At 37.2% G+C, this 18,063-nt stretch overlaps 1 protein-coding gene across 1 annotated transcript in view; it reads left to right on the top strand.

Annotated features, from left to right (window-relative positions):
- Positions 1-18,063, top strand: part of USH2A (usherin) — a 397,508-nt gene that overhangs the window by 245,677 nt on the left and 133,768 nt on the right. Inside the window, exons 38-39 of the mRNA XM_080408501.1 lie at positions 12,051-12,201; positions 12,374-12,516. Coding sequence (XP_080264627.1) covers positions 12,051-12,201; positions 12,374-12,516 — 294 coding nt within the window. The remainder of the gene's footprint in view (positions 1-12,050; positions 12,202-12,373; positions 12,517-18,063) is intronic.

Below are 18,063 nucleotides of genomic sequence, written 5' to 3'. Positions count from 1 at the left end.
TTAATTATTTGTTCTGGTGGTGTTTTAGTCATACAATCATAGAATCATTTAGGTTGGAATAGATCTTTAGAGATCAAGTCCAACCATTAAGCCAGGACTGCCGCGTCCATCACTAAACCATGTCCATAAGCACCGTGTCTATGTGTTTTTAAAAACCTCCAAGGATGGTGATTCCACCACCTCCCTGAGCAGCCTGTTCCAATGCTTGAACACCCTTTCAGTAGAGAAATTTTCCTAATACCCAATCTAAATGTCCCCTGGGGCAACTTGAGGCCATTTCCTCTTGTCCTGTCGCTTGTTACCTGGGAGAAGAGACCGACACACACCTGCCTACAGTGCCTGTCAGGGTGTTGTAGAGTGCAGTAAGATCCCCCCTGAGTCTCCTCCAGACTAAAAACCAGTTCCCTCAGCCTTTCCTCATAAGACTTGTGCTCCTGCCCCTTCACCAGCTTCATTGCCCATCTCTGGACATGCTTCAGCACATCAACGTCTTTCTTACAGTGAGGGGCCTGAAACTGAACCCAGCATTCAAGGTGTGACTTCCCCAGTGCTGAGTACAGGGGAACAATCACTGCCTGGTCCTGCTGGCCACACTCTTTTGGATACAAGCCAGGATGCTGTTGGTCTTTTTGGCCACCTGGGCACACTGCTGGCTCATATTCAGCCAGCCATCAGCCAGTATCCCCAGGTCCTTTTCCACTGGGCAGCTTCCCAGCCACTCTTCCCCAAGCCTACAGTGTTGCGTGGGGTTGTTGTGACCCAAGTCCAGGATCTGGCACTTCTCCTTATTGAATCTCGTACAACTGGCCTTGGCCCATCAGCCCAGCCTGCCCAGACCCCTCTGCAAGAGCCTTCCCGCCCTCCAGCAGATCAACAGTCCCCCCCAACTTGGCGTCATCTGCAAACTGACTGAGGGTGTGCTCAATCCCCTTGTCCATATTGTCAATAAAGACATTAAACAGAACTGGCCCCAGTACTGAGCCTGGGGAACACCACTTGTGACTAGGTGTAACTCCATTCACCACTGCTCTTTGGGCTTGGCCGTCCAGCCAGCGTTTTACCCAGCGTAAGGTACATCCATTCAGGCCATGAGCAGCCAATTTCTTTTCTCTGTTTCTTCCTAGAATATGTAACATCTATGCGGTTGTTATCTTTGAGCTAGTTGACTGAGTACCTAAGGAGAAATAAGCTTCTCTAGAAAGACAAAAAGGTAGTGAAAAGGGAAGTTGAGTGAGAGTCAGTCATCAGTTACCATTTCTCCTCTGGTGTCCCTATAATGCGGTGGTGGTGTATGCTACCCTCTTTCTTACAACAAAGGTGACTATAAGAGTCTATAGACCTTAGTGATTCCTGATATTTGATAGTTCTCCCTCACGGTGCTTTTCTTTCTGAACATTTATTTTTGTGTCTGCACGCACGTCCACACCCACAAACACGTATATGATATGTTAGTGTATGCATGTTCATGCATACGTGCTTGATTTTTGTCTTTTTTTCTTTGGATCTATATGCAGGTCTTATTTTCCTCACAAAGAAGACTATGCTCTTAAATTCCAGGTTAGTAAAATGAGAGAGGGAATTCATATATTTTATGTTACAGTGGGATACGTCCCCTGTTGAATTATATTAATTCTTACTGTTTGTATACTGACATATTTACTTTCCCGATTTTTACAAATATTTACTAATTCAGTTTTCCAGTAGGCTTCTGAAGTGACTGAGGATTGTTATTCCCATTTTACAGATAGATAAAAAGACAAGCATGTGTTAGTAAGGAAAGAGAAAAGATATTTTTATATTCATCCTGATACTGAAAAATGTAATATACATGTGAGAAAGTTTGTCAGCCTCTCTTCTTGTCCCTCAGGTAAGACCAGAGGGATTGCCTTTCTGTGAAAATTGTCACCATAGTTGAATGCAGCCACTGTATACATAGAAAATATGTGAATTTGGGTTCACAGATTTTAGATCAGCTAAGAAGCTCTAATAGACATAGAAAGAAAGGAAGTTGATTGAGTGAAGAGATGGCATTCTATAAAGACTACTCTTTATACTTCCACCATAGTTGTGAGTGCTCTTACATACTAAGAAGCCTGTTTGAGAGGGTTATACATAAGAAACGGATAGTGCTGTCCAAAAAATTCAACAGGACGTTCCTGATGGTTGTAATCAGAATTAAGCAGCTGTAAATTTTCTGTGATGAAGATTTAGCGCTTTCAATCTATGTTTTAAAAACGAACAAAGGAGAGGAAGTTTTCCCTGCCTCTCCACTTGTTGTCAAAAGATTGAAGAAAATCTGTGTTGTAGAGAGTAAGCATTACCAAGGTATTTCCTTTACCTCAACATATGTGCAGACTGGAGTAAATGCTGTGACATGTTTTGTGGCATATAAGGCCAGCCTGGTTTAGGTTTGAATAAAACGTGTTGGTGTTACTAAGACTTTTAATTAATTAGGCTACCCAGTTTTGAACAAGAAGACAGTAGCCAAGATCTTTTCAGTAAAAAATACTTGGGAAGAGATCATTCATTGTTGTTTATTGACACGCTTCCACCAATTACATTGGATTTATGTGTTCTTCAACATTATCTTAGGAAATGAAGCCAAGAGTTAATTCTTATAAATGATTTATTTGTTAAAAGTATCTGGAACAGGACATTAACTGATGAGTAACTACTTAATAACGCTGTATGAACATTCCTATGTGGATGGGTTGGGTAGAAAAGGTTGTAATCCTTTTGCCCTATTCATCAGATAAGTCAACGGTATATTTTGCACGGATTATTTCCATGTGCGAATAGCCTTGTCTGAATTGCTTTTTATTCACCTAAAATATTAAATATTTTGCTTCAGCAGATAACACCTGGATCATATTTCTGTCAATTGAAGTGTTATTTTTAGTGAGGGACCAATCTATAAAAACAGTTAGGGATTTTTGCTACAGTTAGGTGGAACAGAGGTGTCACCTTTCATATTTTGTCATAGCTTATCTCTGTTAGAGCACTGGCCAAAAAAAAAGGAGATCTGGATTATTCATCCTTAAGTGACTACCATTCCCATCTCCTCCTTGCTGGGCAGCATACTAATCTCTGGGTTCATAAGTAAGGCAGGCAGAATACTGCCCCTCTGTCCTGTTGAAGCTCTGCTACTGTAGCGGGGAAAATGTGATCTTATTTACTAGGGGAAAAGATGGAGCAGGTGCTATTGTAACCCAGGGCTAAAGACACTTGTCAGGTTGCAGTGAGGCAGTGTACATGTCAGCAGCAAAGGGGGCAAGAAGAGCAGGTCCTGAGTTCTGGGCATTTGTGGATCTGGACATACATTGTTCATCAGTGCCAATGCTCAGCATCAGAATGTGATCCAATTGCTATTTTCTAATACAGCTTAATTTATTGATACTGCAGCTTTTGAACTAGACTGTAACATGAAGTGACAGCCATGGCATTGCAGCTGGCAATTTTGAGAAGTGATAAGAAGTCTTGTTTGCTCTGTAAATGTGATAGTTCAGATTTGTCGGCCTTGGCCTCATGTGCTACATAAGAAAATAATATATAGTGTTTTGTTGTTATTTTCCTAATTATAATAGTTTTATTTCCAAAACTAAATTTTTGATTTTGCTCTTTGCCATTGTGCAGATTTATCAACATTGTGCATGTTGATCAATGGCAGAATTTGGTTATATAGGAAAAACCACTCCATACTGTTAATGATGACAGATACAATTAAATTAATTCTCTGCTGTCTCCTTTGATGTACACAGATTTTTGCCATTAATATTGATGGACTTTAGAGTCACAAGCACATGTTGGCAGGGGAGCAAGCCCCTGAATGTTGTATTTTGCTCTTTGTGGAGCTGACTATATCACTTTATGTCTAAATGTAAGTAAAGCTGCTGACAGTTTTGATATATTAAATTATAACTGAGAACTAATTCAAGGATCAAAGATGCTCTTTGGGAGACATCACTTTACTGGTAGGAAAAATCATTACCTTTTTTTCCCAGTCTCATGTATTTGTACTGTATGTCTTGGAAATATCATTCCCTACAGTTTCTGAATCTTGATGTTTAATTTAGCACAAAGGTCTTTGAGCAGCACAATGGGAGGGGGACTTCTGCTAGTAAAACCTCGTAGAAGGAAATTGAAATGTACGTGTTTTTTCTCATTTATCAAAGAAGTGCAAAAATCTAAACTGACATTTTATATCAAATGAATTATGAACTGTGTACTTTGTACCTAAGGGAACAACAACTAAATTAGACTTTTGTTAAAAAGAGAGAGAGGAAAAAATAGGCTTTTAATAAAATATACAGTAATTTTTGGTATTTTGTCTGAACCTGACATGTTCTGTACTTTGCAGAAGAAAGCTAGAGAGTATAGGCTACTTCAAAGGCTATATGCATTGAACGCCTTAAAGTGAATTGAGAAGCAGGTTAAGATAACACACAAACAAGAGCTTCTACTTAATAAGTATTGTTCTTTCATATTTTTGTTTTCAGCCTTTTCCAACTCAAGTGAACAGGAAAAGATAACATGTTTTTTAATAGCTTGGAGATTGGAGCAAAGTAGTAATTTTTTTTTTTTTTTTTTTAACTTCTATTTGTGAGAATGTGGTTGTTACTGAAAAAGACTTCCAGGGATCAAAATTTTCTAAGACACTTGATTGAATATAAGAGGTAAATTTTCAAAGAATTATATACTCAGTATTCTAAGGGCATGACTCCCACTGTCTTTAGGTGAACACTTCTTGCAAGCCAAGAGGAAACTCCTAGTCAGTAAAGGTAGAGTCTGTAATGTTTATGAGATTTTTTTACATTCCCAGTTTCTGAATTTCCTTCACGACTTTCAATGGGAATATATTTATTTCAGTGCATTGACATAGAAGACACTTTGATATTGTTGTGATAAGCACATACACCTTAGAGAAAATGGGAAATGAGAAGATAAAATTCCATGGTTTCTTTGACAACATGTTCCCTAGTGCACTCCTATGGCACTTTTCGATATATGAACAAAATACACAAGAACTAGTTGTTTTTCTCATACGTCATATACATATATTTCATAAAGATATATTTCAGGAGAGTAGATAAGTTAGAATATACAAAAGCTTTCAGAAACTCTGCAAGTTCCTTGCAGAAAACAATGGTGTATCATCAGTGATTATGGGAATATCATACCATAAACACATCACACGCACATCTGCAAGACAATGAGACTAGCTGTTTGTACTTTTAGTATTGTTTTATATCTGTGCCATCATGAGATTAGAACCAAATCACAGCTTTAAGGAGGTGTATTAATGACTGCACATCTTCAGCTGAGCTATCCAAATGTACTTACACCCAAGGAAGAAGTGCCTTCCCTTTTGTAACATTGCCAGCAATGATAAAGTCATCTGATCCCTTAATATGTGAGTCTGCGGTGAAGAATGGTTAGTTTATTGGTATAAACAATGGATATTTTTAGTTAAAAGTAAGGTGATTTTTCTTCCTCATTTCAAACTAAGATTTTACTTCTATTAGTCAACAATACTGATTTTCTTTTTCTAAATGTTCTTTCTATTTATAAATCACAGTACTATGTGGTATTAATTTCCAAACAACATGTAAATGCCACTGGAAATGTGGCAGCATAAATGCACATTTTTCTATTACAGAAAGGGCAGGAGAAGAGGTGGCAGCTTGAGGGGTGCAGTGCTTTGGCAGAGCTGTGACAGGGGCCTGGTCCCCTCCAGGCAAGCCAGAGAGTCAAACTTTCTATTTGTGCTGTCTGTGGAGGAGATGAGAGGGATGGTGACAACTGTAGGTTGTTCAGAAGTCCTCAAATTAATCTCTAAAGCTGTTTCATGCAGAAAGATGAAGCTATTGCATGAAGATAGGCAGGATCTTGTTCCCTCTGCTCTTGCCACATCTGTTCCCCTAAGTAGAAAGAGGCAGATAAAATAGTTTCTCAAAGCTACTTCACAGAGAAATTTTATTTTCCAGTAATCAGAGTCACAATTAACCCACAGGATCTGTTTGTTTAATTTTGGTTTCTGCCTGATTTTGTAATACCAATCTTTATGCTTTTTTCCTCATAGTATTTTTTAAAAAAATAATTTTGTGATATGACAGTTATTGGCTAGGCATCCTTTTAAACAGTTTGATGAATGATTAGTTTTACTGGGCAGTTATAAATTCCATCCGATGTCTTTATTACAGGTATTAAAATAATAAATTATTCAGCTAATTGCTTATTGGCATTCTTTTGTAGCTTTTAGTTTAGCAAAGTTCTTGCTGAGTAACACGGATAAACTTTTAGCTAACATGAGAAAGGAAGACAGGTTACTTCTTATCTAAAGGTAAAGGTGACAAATATGTAAGACATTTTTATAGTGTTGACCTCAGTAAAATATAACACTTAGGAAAGGGGCATCTCTTACATGTATTTTTACTTGAGACCCATATCTGGATTGCAGATGTTCAGGTTGTACATGAAGAAAAGTTCATTAAAAGGAGGGGTGTGTGTCTGATTTTGGGTTTTGCTGGAGCAGTATTAATGAGGAATAAGTAAGCCTGCTCTGGGATTTCAAAATCTTTGGGTCTGCAGGTCATGGAGTAAAGCTTAAGTTGATTTTCAGGGCCCTACTGAAATTGTACTCTGCATCTTGGAATACCAAATAGTGCAAGGGAAGGAAAATTTGCAGCTAGAGCTTACACACCCAATCCATATAAAGATAAATTTTAGATTTTTTCAGAATTCTTATTTTCATTTTCCTGAGTGCTATTGTGCCTTACAGGTACAAGTAACATTAAAGATTAATGCTAAAAGTGAAAAGATGTACAAAGATACTCTTTTTCAAATTAAATTACTGTTATAGCAGAGATCAGATGTATAAAACAGGATAGATCATGAAGAAAGAACAAGATATTTCTGCATCCTGCTTATGTTAAACTTTGGAAAAAAAAATTCACTGACATAAGATGTGAACAGATTTGAATTTACTGGGAAGTTTATGGTGGCTTTAAGCTACTCCTTTATGTCTCTTCACTTGCTTTTTCCCATAGCGCAGCTTCCTTTCTTCCCAAGCCCCATGTGCCAGAGGGGGACAAGCAATAAGGTCACCTATTGCATTGTGTGTTCCGAAGTGCACGGACGTCTGTTGAGTAAGGGGTGCGCTGTCCATGGTATATGTATTATTAGATTGAGGTACCTCTAGAAATGAAAACATATATCAGGGAAATTATAAAATCAAGAAGAAAATCTAAAAATACTCTATGCATTCTTTAGGCATTGAGTATGTGGAAAACAACCATATATATTAAATGAAAAACCAAAACCAACTGTGTATATTTGCTGTACGCCAAGTAGGAAAGATAACTGGGAAAAGAGGGTTAAAACCCAAAGTGGAGTAAACTTCAATGAACCTGTAAAGATAAGAAAGAAATAAAAGCAATCTTCTACTTTGCCAATAGATAAAGGTTTATAACTAGCATGCCCTTCTAGTGATGACATATGGCCTAGCATCATGGCCTGTCTTTCGGTTAAATGAAACAAACCCACATGGCCATGTTAAGAATTATGGAGAGTGCAATGACTGGAATTATTTGGACTGAGCAAACAACTAGATAACAGGCATACCTGGGAAAATCAGAAGAAACAAATGTCAACGTGCAGAACATATTGCCATAAAAAATGCTGTAATGAGATGATCTCAGTATGGGCACCTGAAATAGAAAATGAATCAGGAGTATCTAAACAACCACTGCAATGAGATAAAGAAATGGGATTTGTGAATTGAACCTGGAAAAGAGTGGGAGTCGGCATGACTGAGGGAGATATTCATCTAAAGGCAGTCTGACTGAAACTTTTCCTTGCTGTTATGCCAGAAACTGTGGAAAGCCTATTTTCCTTCTCTGTAAACACCTGCGGTTATCATTTTCATCCACATGTGTGAAAAATATTTCAATAAGATACAAATGCATCATCTGTGCTAAATATTTTGCATATGAAGATGTAGCAAATTGTAGAGTTACATTTACATAGCTCCAAACCTTTAGAGCTGCCTGTCTGCAGATATTATAGATACAGCAGGGCCAATATATCTGATCACTGTTAAAAGTGGTGTTACTTCGTATCAAAGTTAGTGTGAGCCGACACCAGCTTGACAGATACCAACTCAAGCTCTGCTGACTCTTCTTCATCTTATTAAAGGCTAATGGTGCAGACATTTTCATAACTAAATAATAATTTATTGTCCTAATGGTAGTTCACTTTCAATTGTTCTACTCAAAGTCTACTTTCAGAAAATTTAATTTTCAGATATATCCTTATAACAAATATAGCAAATACCTCTTAGAAAAACAGGCTTTTGACATGGAGTAAACATTTAAGTACAATCATTTAACACAATGCTTGCTGTACTAAAATAAACAAATACAAAGCTGGCTACCACTGTATGTGCTGTTTAAGATAAGGAAATTGAGGCAAGAAACTGAAACACTTTTCAAAGAAAGACTGCTTAGTGCATAAGTGGCCAAGCAGGGATCAGATCTTTCTTGACTCATCTGCATGTACCTGAGCATCTGGAACACAATATACCATTGTCAGCTGGAAACAGCCTTTAATTTTTATTATTTTGTGGGACTGTTTATTAATTCTTTGATTAGAATTGGCATCTGATTAAATATTTTATTCTGCCTTTGTAGTCTTTTGATATACAAAGCATGACTTTCTGCCCTGCTAAGTGAGGGTTTACTGGGCTAGATGTTGATTCAGTAGGTTGCAAGTGGAGTGGTTGCCCCCTGAGGGTCATATTAAAGCTTGAGGGGAGCTTTTTGAGCAACATTGCATCTTAAAGACAATATATCAAGCTGATAGATACATGGCTCTTCTGTTGAGAAATTTGCAGTAGAATTATTGCTGGTTGCCAGTTATTACTTGGATAGTAAGGAGTCTCTTGGGAATATGGATTGGATAAAAAGGGTTAAGCTGAGGGAAATGTTACACTGAAGACCTTGGTGATGAGGAGTGTTTGAAATAGAGGATGTTTTGTGTGCAATTTATAATTACCATTTGGGGGGGGAAGTGCTCTGTAGCTTTAATGATCAAAGCGTGATTAGTTTAATAGAGCACCTTTCTCGTTATGACTCAGCAGAGATTTGACAATCCGTTGTATCCCCTGCCCCCTCCCTGTGGAAGTGCAGAGCCGAGGGTACTCCTGCGACCTGCAGGAAGTCTTTCAGATTAAATGCATTTGCTGTATATTCTAATGTGTTGGTTTGAAAGTAGTGGGCTTGGCTTGTTCTACAGGTCAGTCAACTTTTACAGAAGAGATTTGTCCAAATTTTCTACTCTTTCCTATGCTGTGCTTTTGTTGGTAAAAGAGATTTGAACATTTAGCTGAGATTACCTACGCCACTAAAATAACATCTGCACTGTGAATTGTTATTGACATTTAGACAGCTACATCTTTGTTTTTTGATGAACATTCCAGTATCGCTGTAATAACCAGCACCATACATACATAGAGCTTAATCGGAGCTTTTACTTTGTAGATCTCGGAGAGCTTTACAAAGAAGGATAAGTATTATTATCTCCATTTAACAGATTGAGAAATGAAAGACAAAGGTGAAGTCATGTGTCCTGACAGAACTGGAAATAAATTTAACGCTTTTGCCTCCTCAGTGAGTTGCTCATGCTGTCTCCTCAATAGTAATGTGAACTTTGGCTTCCTGGTCAAACTACAGCTCAGCTAATTAGATTCATTTAGATTCATTTTTAGATGTAGCTTTTTTTTTTTTCCCCCTGTGTAGGATTTCTGTGTGCAACTAGTGCATTTTAAGCTACAGACAGTTCAGTTTTAAATGAGGTAGAGCCCTTCTTTGAAGGAATATTGAGTCTTTGTGTTAGCATCAGCTTGTAAAAACACTTCAGAACCCTCCAATAGAAGTTTTTACATTAGTTGTGCCATCTTTCTCGTGCTGACTCTTTGCCTGCTGACAAGTTCAGGAATAACTTTATAAAGGGGTGCCAAAATAATTAATGATCATTTGTGAGTACTTTACATCCATAAGATTTAAATCCTCTTATTGCACAATTTAACTCCAACATTAGTTATGTGGCTGCTAAACGGAACAATGTTAAGTGAGGTAAATATATGTTCCTCCTTTTACTCTAAGGGTGAAATTTAATTCACATACAGAGACATTTGGTATGCAGATGTTTTGTTTCTGATGGCTCAGCTGGACAGATGTTGGGGGGCTGTTCAAGTTAAATCAGCCATCTTCTTCCCTTGGAGTTGAGGTGCTTACAAGCTCTTGATTGGCCTTGAAGGTGTTGGCAAGGGATCTGCAGACCATGAATCACCTTAGCCTCCAACATCTCCTGGATTTATAAACAGGAGTATTTCAAGTTTACTTGGGATTTACTGGGGCCTTATTGCCTATGCCTAGATAACAGCAGCAGGAGGGAGCATCCAAAGGCAGCCACGCTGGCTCAGGCCCAGAAATTTTGTTGTCTTTTTCACACAGAGAGGAGGGGAAGGGAATGAGGGAAGCTGGAGATCCTGTTCCACTTCATCTTGTCCTGAAAAAGCAGGAAGGTTGCAGGGCCAGGGGGCAATACTCAGGGGTAAAATACCTGGGAATAACTTGGGTACACCAGCAGACAGCTTTTAGTAAAAATTTCTTACGAGAACTGGCAGACCTTGAACTTATGGGAAAGGGAACAAGTCTCTAGGCTGGAGCAAGACATGTCCTATGCCTTTTCTACATAATGCAGTTTGGAGCTAGAGCTGAAGAATTTTTAAGTTGCCCAGTCATAAGTATGTGTAATCAGAGTAAAAGTGTCAGATGCTGGTTGACATATCTCTGTATGTATATGTCAGTATAAATAAAAACAATTGTATATGATTGATTAACTTTTTTTTTTTTTTTTTTTTCCTGAGCCAATGCCATTCTTTCATCTGTTTAGGGGAGAGAATGATTCAGACAGTGTATCACAAACTGTTTCCCTCTTCTTAGTAACCACCTCATATACAGGTGGTAAATGAAAATCATAAAACTTACTGTAAAATCCTGTTTGCTTGTCTTACAACTTACAACTTACGCCTTGAGGCTTACAACTACACCTTAAGTTACAGATCTGTGAGACTGTTTTTTCCAATAGAGAAGGAAGGAAATAGCGGCAGAAAAAATTTCTGTTGGAAAGACCAAAGAAAGAAGCAAATGGTAACTACTGGACCATGAAAAGCAAAAGTATTATACAAGCGTTTAAATGACAAAGCCAGTAACTTTCCACTGTTTTAACTCTCTGGAAAAGAGCTACAGACATACATTATATATAAAAGTTTCTGATGTGTTTATGTACAGAAAGTTTCTTTAGCAGATAGTTTTCTTCTTAAGGAAAAAACAAAGCCATAAACTCATGGGTGCAAATTGGCATGGTTCTTTTTACTGCATGCAGTGAAATTTATAGCAATTAAAGGTCATTGGTGGTATCAGTACTGACACATTTTGATCTTCATTTCCTGGACTTCATGAAAACCAATTTCTTAACAAAACAGTGGGCTAGAGACTGAGGCTTCAGTGAATCTATTTTGATTTCTATCTCAAGACCTTTTTTCCCTTAAAACTTCTGCTGTTTTCTTTTAAAATTATTGTTACTTTATAAGGGTGAGAAGGTATCTGACTGACAAAAAGTCTGATCAATTTTACTCTTGCTGGGTAACATTTCTGTGAGCATTTCTTTAACTTCTCGGGGTGGGAGAGCTGGGCACAAGGAGAAGAAGATAATATTTGAACAGGTGGTAGAGAATATGTTGCTTCTGAATTACTTTTGGTGTTTGGAGGTTTGCTTGTAGCAAAATGATATTCACATTAACTGTATTGGAAAGAAGAAAATGAAGAAATAGCATTGTTCAGTAGTAAAAATGTTAAACTAAATGGACCATGTTAACATTGCTGTTGATCCCGAGGAACAGTTTTTCCAGTATATGGAGCATTTTGTTTCCACCCGGCATATGTTCTCCATGGTTTTCTCTGCTCTAATTCATCCATGTTTTTCAACAGCTCCAGATGGTGTGATGCCCCCAAGGCTTTCATCTGCCACTCCTACCAGTCTTCAGGTTGTCTGGTCTACACCAGCTCGCAACAACGCCCCAGGCGCGCCCAGCTACCGACTCCAGATGCAGCGGAAGCATTCTGCTGGTGACATTTTAGAGTACGCAGACCATAGCAAGGCCACCATCAACTGCTGAGCAACAAAAGTCCCATTATCTAGAATATGGCTCACCTTTAGGGTGGCTGGTTTTGTTACCAGACATATAATGTTTAAGTCTTTCTTTAGGTGTTGGGATGTTTAATGATGTAACTTATGCTGCTTTTCTTTGCAGTTTGCTTTCAAGCCCTACTGCATCCTTAGAACACAGGGTTGGAGATCTTCAGCCATACACCGAGTATGAGATGAGAGTGGTTGCCTCCAATGGTTATGGCAATGCATATAGCAACTGGACTTCAATGACTACAGCAGAGGACAGTAAGCAGTCCAATCTTATTTAACCCCATTTAGCAGAAAATATAAATAACAATTCAGCTGCCATTGCACAGAATTTCTTTTGGTTATCTAGCTTTTTCAGTTAAATAGCAATAATATATTTCCTTCCTGAATATTAACTTGCAATAATAACTCCTAAGGGATCAAGTATCTGTTCTCTTAGACTTTCACAAAATATGAATATTTAATCTATGTTTTGTTAAGTAGTATCTTATTTCTTTACATAATATCCCTCCATGCATATGACTTCCTATATGGTTAGTTTAATATACACTGGGTAAGTACACCTTTGTAAGTGGTATTCCTTTACATTCAGGGAGTTGATTCTGATTTCAGTCATATCAGGGAAAACAAGTTGAAGTTAATAGTATATGACAGTTGTCTTATCTCTGTGTTGAGAATACTTAAACTGTACCACAGCTGAACAGAACTTTTCATTCCCAGTGATCGTTGTTAATTCAAAGTGGTGATCTACTGGTCTGAAATTGAGTTTGTCATTGCTAGTCCCATCACTTTCCTTGTTCGATGTTCTGCAGACTCACTCCACATAATTTGTTCAACAGTTCCTTGATTTAACAAATAGGTGTGAGCATATAGGTACAGCCAGTTAGTTGGCAGTGTAGGATTTTGCACCTGATACAATATGTATGTAGAAACATATGACAAAATGAGATTGTTGTATATAGTACATATACAAAATATATAATTTCCAATTATTTTTTTTTTTTTTAAGAAACAGCTATTAGTTTTCTCTTACAATGTAGCAGGATATCTAATAGCACACTTTTTGGAAAAATCTGTTGTTTTCAAATACTTTTTTTTTTTTTTTAATGAGCAACGGATAACTCCATTTTACCAAATTTTAGAGAAATGAAGTATTTTCTAAAAAAGATTTTTTCTACTGTATCGTGTCTCATAAGAAAGTCACACTGAGCAGGAAAAGGTGCAGGGGTGTGTGGCTTTATTACTATGTTGCTTTTTCTGGCTTCACATCAAAGTGCCTTATGGTCTCATTCTCTTTTACAGTAATATGAAAGCTGCATTTCAGACTGTAAATTTAACTTGATATTGTTGTAGCAAATATTTGGTGCTGGTAATTCAACTTCATTTTAGTCCCTTCTCTAAATGAATAGCTGTCTGCACACCCAGAAAAAAATATATGTTCTCACAATTCTAAAACATATTTCTCTGAAGCTGAGCAAATAATTCACAATAGAAATGTATATGATAAGTCCATTTAAGCTCCAAAGGTATAAATGCTTCTATGAACAAATTACCTGTAAGTAATTATGTAATAAAAGTAAGTTCTGAACTTGGTCTTTAAGTACGGCAGATTTTATCTACCTGTGAATATCTTTGTTGAGATTCACTTCCTTTATTTTAATTGTTTGTTACCAAAAATAGATACAATATTATTTAACATGTCTACATTGATGGTCTAAAAATATGACTATTTTGTTCAAATTGCAATGATTACTTAGCTCTGGTTGGATAGGTGCACAGAAGTGTGTTTATAGAAGGTATCACTTGTTTAGTGTGTACAATAATTTTTTGTGCAAAGTAGTAGGTGTACAATTTTAAAATTCTCTTTTTGGGAATTAAGGATAAGGCAGAAGGCCTGCACAGGACATACATTCCTGTATAGTCTTCTTGAACATATATATAGAAGTTACTTGCTGCATAGAACTTTGGTGGTCTGTGCACTAGCATGAAATGCTACCCTTTGCAAAACCTGGCTGCAAAAATGCCTTAAATTAGTATGAAAAGTAGATAGTGCCAAAGAAAAGTTAAGAACAAGAAAATAAAGAAATAATGCCTCTGCCAGTGTTTACATAATTAAAATATTTTGAGATTAATAAATATCTCGCCTCTGATGATGCTTGCTGCATCTTGTTCCTTAGTTAAAATGAACATCTGTAGATCAGTTATAAATTTTATGTCTCCAAAGGGAAAATTATTTTCCTTAAAATGTCCTTTTCCATTTGCATTGATACTGCTAAAGAATACATGCTGATGCATCCCTAGTATCCAACGACCCTTGCAATTTACAAAAAAATCCAACCCCCAACTTGCAGCAGTGACAAAGGACTCTGGTTTTGGTGTCACTGTGGAGGGCTGCCATCTGTGAAAGGATAGTCAACTCAGTTGCTTAAGACTGAATGATTATCGTTGGGTGTAAGCAGTATTTCTGTCAAGGTTTAAATGTTTCTTATAAAACTGCCTATACTGACAGCTTGTTGCAGAAGTACACTTAATTCCTGGCCCTGCTAACCAATAGACTTTGACTTCTTAAAGTACAATTTGACAGTAGAAATTTCCCATATCTCTTACTCTGTCGAACTATAACTATGTACACATGTCCTTATTGAATTTTATGCAGTGAATATACATCTTTTTTGTTTCACCGGAGCATAAAATATCTGTAGGAATAAAGTATATGTGTGTGTGTGTTTGTGCACATACACCTGATAGCAACAGATGTAAATCAACACATCCGCTTTTAAAATTTGTTGTGCTAATACAAGCTGTTGTTTTCACAATATAACTGCATATTGTATTTTATTTATGATAAATATTTAGTAAACTATGAGGGTATTAGGAATGATTAAGGAAAAAGTAGCAAATGCTGCCATAAAAATCTCTTGTGTGTGATAATAAGAAGTTTGAATACACAGGTTAATAGGTTTGGGGTACTTTTTAGTGCAAGAAAAAATTTTGTAAATAGTTTTCAAATACTTCTGTTTATGTGAGTGTGGCACTAGTAACTAATTCCGTGCATTTTTTTTAAATCTAACCTGCCTGTGCCAGATAATAATGTACATAACCTATGAATATTTTAAAACCTGCTAAACATGTTAATGAAAGGTGTTTGTTCCAGTGATCTTGGTCAGTATTCCATCAGACTATTTATTGCCAAACAGAAGCAGCTGATGAAGTTGCTGGATTAGGTCTTGCTTTCAAGAACTTGAATGTAAATTTAAGATAACTCTTGCAATCAATGTAACCACCAGTGAACTGAGAGGTCAGTACGTATCACTGAACTGAGAGCAGAATTTCATGCATTGCATTCAGAAATAAAATGAAATTTTGTAGGTACAAAAAGAAGATATCTGTTCAGTTTTCCCTTTTGGTATGGAAGTCTTTGAGCTATCCAGGAAGGAAGCTGTACAGGAGCTGGTTGTAGTTACTTGAAGGTAGCAAAATTGCTACTGTAGAGAATAGCTGCTTTTTTTTTTTTTTTCTTTTGAATGTCCCAGAAACTGTCTGCAATCTGATGAGTTGCATACAGCAGGATATCTCAGTCACCAGCATGTTCTCTACATTGCCTGTGTTTTGGTCCTGTGGGGTCAGTGTGCAATTCCAGTATGGAAAGCTCTTACTGAAGCCCTTTTGTAAGTGCCTGGCTTGCATTGCTTGAGAGGGAAGGTTTTGTGAGTTGCCTATCAGGAAGTCCAATTGTTTGTTTTTTGGTTCTTACGTAAGTGACTGCAAGTCCATCTCTTTCATGTATAAAGAAGTTATAGGCCAGTCCAATGTTTATTCATAATAAGTAATGTCAAAAGTATGCAGTAATCACTTGATATCATTACATATGAAAGCTGCTAGAGAAAAAAAAAGCAAATTAAAAACAAGAGAGAGCTCCTGCAATGCCTCAGCTGAGCTATTTCTTGACAAAGCAGGGAAGTGTTATTCTTGTCATTTAGAGTGCTATGGTGTGCTCCTCTGGCACGCTTAGCACAAAGCTTTGGTGCCAGGATGAGGAGACCTATTCACTTAAAGCTTCCTTGTGTAGACAACAGAGAGAGGCAATGCCGTTGGGACAAGAGGGCAGATAATGCAGTTCTCAGCTTGTGGAAGTGCTTGCTTTCTCTGCTGATTATATTAATTGTCTGAGAAAACAAGTCTCCTACTTTAGCTGTGTAAATTAGATCCATATAGTTTAGGCATATAAAGTAATCCGTATTTAGTTGGTGTGGATGTAGTCACCCATGCTCAAGAAAGATAGAGGGAAACTGAAGCAAGTGAACACAAAACCTGGTGAGGTGATAAGCAAAAGTCATGTGAAATGCATGACAGGGTGAATAGCAAAAGGACAGAAGACCAAATTAATCTGTAGCAGTATCATGGCAGATATGATGATTGTTTGATAAAAGTACAGACTGCCTGTGCATGCCTATAGATTAGGAATCAGAAGAAGATTCTTAACTGATAGGCTGAGGAACCAATGTGTATTTGGAACAGCAGAGGGCAAAAAGTCTGAATATTCCAAAGACAGCTCTTAATACGTATTCGAAGGGGTTCCTATAGACTGCATGCCACTGCACAAACAGCTTAATGACTTTTGAGTTCTGTGGTCTGATGTGATAAAAGATCCCTGTGGTCCCTTGTGCCCGAAGGTACACAATTTGGATTTTCTGCTGGGTATAGTCAGTAGTATACAAAAGACACCCCATTTTGTTAATATGTATAATTTCATTCTCCATGTTCCTGAAAAGAGTAAATGATTCAAGAATAAAAGGCACAGAATTTCTATTCTGCTTAGTGAGAGAGTTTCCCAGCAAATCAGGTATTTCTCATTAGCTTTAAAGGGCAGTAGTCCAGGTACATGTCTCAGTATATTAATGAAAGTATAGATTCCTCTGATATACATCCATGAGAGTATAGCTCCTCGCTCCCTCAGTCAGTACAATAAGCAAACAAATGTGTGGTTCTAGTCAGAGAATTAAAAAAAATAATGATAATTTTGTGTCTTCGTTTTAAGTCAAGCCTGAACTTTTGAAGCAGATGAGCAAAATAGCCTGCCATAAAAGATAATTTCATTTGCCAAAATGAAACTACCTTTTAGTATTAATACTGTAATGAAATGGTTTGAAATATGAACTAAGAATCTTAAGGAAAAAGATGCCCACTGTTCCCATGTTCAGTAGTTACTTTTATAAACAATTACATCCATGTAAAAAGCTTTATGATTTTATTTTCATCATTGTCAGGCTGAGCTGTGTAGCTGTCATCCTTTGCAGTCTTCCCTCCAGTGACAACCACATTGACAACATGTTATACTCCACATTGATTTTACAGTTAAGGAGCTGATTGTGATATATAGGGATTTTAAGAATTCAGCTGAGAGGCTGACTTTTGCCTTTTATCATTCCATTAAAATTTTATAACCATCTTTTTCATGTCATTTCATCCATGAATTCTTACTTTAGAAAGTGATAGCTACTGCTGCGAGCATAACTTTTCTCATGTTCAGAGCTTTTTATTGTATTAGCAAACTATCCCAATTATAGTTAATACTCATGTTTTACATAATTGTGGTGACCCTTTCAACCAAGCAGTATCGTGCTAGTTGATTTGTATATAGAATTAGATGATTCTGCTTGCCATTTAAAAAGAAGCTACACCGAATGAGTATTGGGGACCAGGATTTAATGCTTTCCTATCCAGTGGGGCCAATTAAGCATCTCTCAAACGTCTTGTTTGAACTCAGAGAGTCTTAAAAGTCTTTCTTTTAAAAGGGCAGTAGGG

This window comes from Falco punctatus (genome assembly GCF_963210335.1).
Source record: "Falco punctatus genome assembly, chromosome: 12".
In the NCBI taxonomy this organism is placed as follows: Eukaryota; Metazoa; Chordata; class Aves; order Falconiformes; family Falconidae; genus Falco; species Falco punctatus.
This window is presented reverse-complemented; position numbering and strand designations above follow the sequence as displayed.